This window comes from Rhinolophus sinicus, chromosome 14 (genome assembly GCF_057876585.1).
Source record: "Rhinolophus sinicus isolate RSI-liver-muscle chromosome 14, RSI-T2T, whole genome shotgun sequence".
Taxonomy (NCBI): domain Eukaryota; kingdom Metazoa; phylum Chordata; class Mammalia; order Chiroptera; family Rhinolophidae; genus Rhinolophus; species Rhinolophus sinicus.
In genome coordinates this window covers 108,146,329-108,151,743 of record NC_142514.1, presented here as the reverse complement: position 1 = coordinate 108,151,743, position 5,415 = coordinate 108,146,329, and the positions used below count along the sequence as shown (strand labels likewise).

General features: G+C 48.7%; 1 protein-coding gene across 1 annotated transcript; it reads right to left on the bottom strand.

The window, feature by feature from the left end:
- Window positions 1-3,380: 3,380 nt before the first annotated feature.
- Window positions 3,381-5,138, bottom strand: LOC148755792 (putative POM121-like protein 1). Its single transcript, XM_088789872.1, has 2 exons — window positions 4,806-5,138; window positions 3,381-4,463 (listed from the first exon to the last, which is right to left on the bottom strand). Exons 1-2 carry the CDS (start codon window positions 5,136-5,138, stop codon window positions 3,720-3,722), a joined length of 1,077 nt encoding a protein of 358 aa, XP_088645998.1. The 3' UTR covers window positions 3,381-3,719.
- Window positions 5,139-5,415: the final 277 nt, after the last annotated feature.

Genomic DNA, 5,415 nt, shown 5'->3' with positions numbered 1-5,415 from the left:
CTTAAAACTTCTATTTTTAGGGGACTGAAAACTTCTATAGTGAGGGGGCTGAAAAATTCTCTAGTGAGGGGGCTTAAAACTTCTATTCTGAGGGGGCTGAAAAATTCTCCAGTGAGGGGGCTTAAAAGTTCTATAGTGAGGGGGCTGAAAAATTCTTTAGTGAGGGGGCGTAAAACTTCTATTCTGAGGGGGCTGAAAAATTCTCCAGTGAGGGGGCTTAAAAGTTCTATAGTGAGGGGGCTGAAAAATTCTTTAGTGAGGGGGCTTAAAAGTTCTATAGTGAGGGGGCTGAAAAATTCTTAAGTGAGGGGGCTTAAAAGTTCTATAGTGAGGGGGCTTAAAACTTCTGTTGTAGGGGGCTGAAAACTTCTATACGCAGGGGACTTAAAACTTCTATTCTGAGGGGACTGAATACTTCTATAGTGAGGGGCCTTAAAACTCATATAGTGAGGGGGCTGAAAAATTCTTTAGTGAGGGGACTTAAAGCTTCTATTTTTAGGGGACTGAAAACTCATATAGTGAGGGGGCTGAGAAATTCTTTAGTGAGGGGGCTTAAAGCTTCTATAGTGAGGGCGCTGAAAATTTCTATAGTAGGAGTCTGAAATGTTCTATACCGAAGGGGCTTAAAACTTCTATACTCAGGAGACTTAAAACTTCTATTCTGAGGGGACTTAAAACTTCTATAGTGAGTGGCTTAAAACTTCTATAGTGAGGGCGCTTAAAACTTCTATGGTGAGGGAACTTACTATTCTATACTGAGAAGATTTGAAACTTCTTCACCGATGGGGCTTAAAACTTCCATAGTGAGGGGGCTTAAAACTTCCATAGTGAGGGGGCTTAAAACTTCTATAGTGAGGGGCTTAAAACTTCTATAGTGAGGGACTTTAAGCTTCCATAGTGAGGGGATTTGAAACTTCTTTACTGAGGGCGCTTAAGACTTCTATAGTGAGGGGACATAAAACTTCTACAGTGAGGGAATTTAGAACCTCTATTCTGAGGGGACTTAAATCTTCTGTAGTGAGGGGACTTAAAACTCACATAGTGAGGGGTTGAAAACTTGTATCCTGAGGGGCTTAAAACTTCCACATTGAGGGGACTTAGACTTCTATAGTGAGGGGACTTAAAACTTCTACAGTGAGGGAATTTAGAACTTCTATTCTGAGGGGACTTAAATCTTCTGTAGTGAGGGGACTTAAAACTCACATAGTGAGGGGTTGAAAACTTGTATCCTGAGGGGTCTTAAGACTTCCATATTGAGGGGACTTAGAACTTCTATAGTGAGGGGACTTAAAACTTCTATTCTGAGGGGTCTTAAAACTTCTAAATTGAGGGGACTTAAAAGTCATATAGTGAGGGGTTTAAAACTTGTATACTGAAGGGGCTTAAAACTTCCTAATTGAGGGGACTTGAAACTACTATAGTGAGGGGACTTAAAACTTCTATAGTGAGGGGACTTAAAACTCATATAGTGAGGGGGCTGAAAACTCCTATACCGATGGGGCTGAAAACTTGTATAATCAGGGGACTTAAAACTTCTATTCTGAGGGGACTTGAAACTTCTATGGTGAGGGGACTTAAAATTCATATAGTGAGGGGGCTGAAAACTTCTTTAGCGAGGGGGCTTAAAAGTTCTATAGTGAGGGGCTGAAAACTTCTATAGTACGGCACTGAAAACTTCTTACCGAGGGGGCTTAAAGCTTCTCTAGTGAGGGCGCTTAAAACTTCTATGGTGAGGGAACTTACTATTCTGTAGTGAGAAGATTTGAAACTTCTTCACCGATGGGGCTTAAAACTTCCATAGTAAGGGAATTTAAGCTTCCATAGTGAGGGGATTTGAAACTTCTTTACTGAGGGCTCTTAAGACTTCTATACTGAGGGGACATAAAACTTCTACAGTGAGGGAATTTAGAACTTCTCTTCTGAGGGGACTTAAATCTTCTGTAGTGAGGGGACTTAAAACTCACATAGTGACGCGGCTGAAAACTTGTATAGTAGGGGGCTGAAAACTTCTATACCGATGGGGCTTAAAACTTGTATACTCAGGGGACTTAAAACTTCTATTCTGAGGGGACTTGAAACTTCTATGGTGTGGGCTTAAAACTGCTATTTTGAGGGGCCTTAAACCTTCTATAGTGAGGGGACTTAAAACTTCTATTTTGATGGGACTGAAAACTTCTATAGTGCGGGGGCTTAAAACTTCTTTAGTGTGGGGCTTAAAACATCTACAGTGAGGGGACTTGAAGCTTCCAAAGTGAGGGGATTAAAACTTCTTTACTGAGGGGAAGTAAAACTTCTCTTCTGAGGGGCCTTAAAACTTCTACAGTGAGGGGGTTTAAAACTTATTCTGAGGGGCCTTAAAGCTTCTATAGTGAGGTGACTTACAACTTCTCTAGTGAGGGGGGTTTAAAACTTCCGTAGTAGGGGGCTGAAAACTTCTACAGTGAGGGGACTTAAAACTCATATAGTGAGGGGGCTGAAAACTTCTTTAGTGAGGGGGCTTAAAAGTTCTATAGTGAGGGGCTGAAAACTTCTATAGTACGGCACTGAAAACTTCTTACCGAGGGGGCTTAAAGCTTCTCTAGTGAGGGCGCTTAAAACTTCTATAGTGAGGGAACTTACTATTCTATAGTGAGAAGATTTGAAACTTGTTCACTGATGGGGCTTAAAACTTCCATAGTGAGGGGCTTAAAACTTCTATAGTAAGGGAATTTAAGCTTCCATAGTGAGGGGATTTGAAACTTCTTTACTGAGGGCTCTTAAGACTTCTATACTGAGGGGACATAAAACTTCTACAGTGAGGGAATTTAGAACTTCTCTTCTGAGGGGACTTAAATCTTCTGTAGTGAGGGGACTTAAAACTCACATAGTGACGCGGCTGAAAACTTGTATAGTAGGGGGCTGAAAACTTCTATACCGATGGGGCTTAAAACTTGTATACTCAGGGGATTTAGAACTTCTATTCTGAGGGGACTGGGAACTTCTACAGTGAGGGGACTTAAAACTCATATAGTGAGGGGCTGAAAACTTTTATAGTAGGGGGCTGAAAACTTCAATACCGATGAGGCTTAAAACTTGTATACTCAGGGGACTTAAAGCTTCTATTCTGAGGGGACTTGAAACTTCTATGGTGTGGGCTGAAAACTGCTATTTTGAGGGGCCTTAAAACTTCTATAGTGAGGGGGCTTAAAAAGTTCTATAGTGAGGGGGCTTAAAAAGTTCTATAGTGAGGGGGCTTAAAAAGTTCTATAGTGAGGGGGCTTAAAACTTCTATACTAAGAGGGCTTTAAGCTTCTATACTAGGGGGCTGAAAACTTCTATGCTGAAAGGCCTTAAAACTTCTATAGTGAGGGGACTTAAAACTTCTATAGTGAGGGGACTTAAAACTTCTATACTGAGGGAACTTAAAACTTCTATTCTGAGGGGGTCTTAAAACTTCTAAATTGAGGGGACTGGAAAGTCATACAGTGAGGGGTTTAAAACTTGTATACTGAAGGGGCTTAAAACTTCCTTATTGAGGGGACTGGAAACTACTATAGTGAGGGGACTTAAAACTTCTATAGTTAGGGTGCTATCTCGTTTCAGGGCCTCTGGCTGGCAGAAGAGGGAGCCTGGTGGACTGTGCTTCCTGGGTGACAAAGATGCACAGAGGTAGCCCCTCCAGCAGAATCTGGGAGAGTCACTGGGCCTTAGCAGGCGTGCTTCCTCCTGTACTTCGCCACCTATGGATTCGTGCTGGGAGCTGCAAGGACAGCTGGTGCAGGACCGCTCCATACAGCACATATGGCACTGAGGTCTGGGATGGCCTCCGTCTCACCTCCCCGAAGTGCTCTGTGGATGCTCTGGAGTGCAGCTTGCTTCTCCGCATCTAGGTGTGCCGCTGTGACTCGGAAGCCCAGCTCAGGGGGTGTTGGCAGTCTCACAGGGTCCCCTCGCCTGCGCGGCAGAAGACAAGTCTTTCGTTTTCGAGGCCTGGAACCGTCACGTGTGGGTGAGCCGTCTGTCCGGGTTCGCCTCTGCCCCTTTGTTCCATCTGCCTCCTTTTCACGCTGGCACTTCTGGGAAAGGCCGGGAGCCGAGGAGGGAGAAGGACCCTCCTGGCTCACTTTTTTGGAGGATTTCTGGAATAGCCGAGCACGGGATGTGGCTGTGGCTGTACGTCTCTTCCTCTGCGCAGGCGGGAAACCTCGGGTGGAGCTGTATGAGCTCGTGATGGCATTTCTTCTGGGGCAGGAGATTAGCACGGAGGTCTGGGATTTCTTGTCGCCCTTGTCTTCTGAGACCTCCCTATGGGGGATTCTCTGCAGAAGCCCAGGCCTGGGAATGAGGCAAGAGACCGCCAGGGCCCTAAATGCAGACCGTGCTCGCCCACTGCCGTCGGGGTTCCTTCCCGTGTCTCCTGAGATCGTCGCCTGGAGGATTCTCCGCAGAGTCCCAGGCCTGGGCACGAAGACTGAGTGGCCTCCCTGGACCCCCAGGGGCCTGAAAGCAGACCGTGCTCGCCCAGTGCCGTCGGGGTTCCTTCCCGTGTCTCCTGAGATCATCGCCTGGAGGATTCTCCGCAGAGTCCCAGGCCTGGGCAAGAAGACTGAGTGGCCTCCCTGGACCCCCAGGGGCCTGAAAGCAGACCGTGCTCGCCCAGTGCCGTCGGGGTTCCTTCCCGTGTCTCCTGAGCTCGTCGCCTGGAGGATTCTCCGCAGAGTCCCAGGCCTGGGCACGAAGACTGAGTGGCCTCCCTGGACCCCCAGGGGCCTAAAAGCAGACCGTGCTCGCCCAGTGCCATCAGGGTTCCTTCCCTGATTGGCCACCGGAGACACTGAGCTACAGGCCATCTGTGCGTGCAGAGCCGACAGCACCGCTTCCCTCTGATGGCCATGCCTGCTGATTGAGATGAGGGACCCCAGAAAAGTGCGCAGCATTTGAGAGAGCATGGAACATCGCCGCCGAGATGCTGTGAGAAAGCACGAAGGCAAACTCCTCAGATACCTGCAGTTTGGCCTGCGAGAGAACGGAGGGGCACGGACCGCTGTGTGAGGATGGCGGGCCCAGTGAACGCGGTGGGCATGGCGAGCGCCGTGGTGCTGGCCCTCGGGTGCCCGGGGCGGGCGTGGGAGACAGATCCTGCCCTGATAACCGCCCATGGGTCACTTGGGTGAGGTCTGTCTTTGGCTCGACAGCAGGCTCCTAGCCAGCTCCTTCAGCTGTCAACAGGGCTGAAGGCGAAGTGCCCACCGTTGGGCCTGTTGCCGGGATGCAGTAGGGAACAATGGACGCGCGTGCCCGAGACCGCCAAAAGCGCGCGGGGGCGCGCCAGCGCGCGCACGCGCGCCAGCGGGGGTCGCCGGGCGGCGCGCGGCCGCGTGCAGGGAGAGTCAGGGGCAAGGGGCACGCAGAGGGGGCCTCAGCGGATGCGGGAGG

What these genes read in the sequence shown, in the direction of transcription:
- LOC148755792 (XM_088789872.1), bottom strand. Translation starts at nt 5,138, where the DNA reads ATGGGCGGTTATCAGGGCAGGATCTGTCTCCCACGCCCGCCCCGGGCA. An exon ending in CCTGTAGCTCAGTGTCTCCG is followed by an intron (nt 4,464 to 4,805) that starts GTGGCCAATCAG and finishes CTGGGGGTCCAG; the next exon opens with GGAGGCCACTCAGTCTTCGT.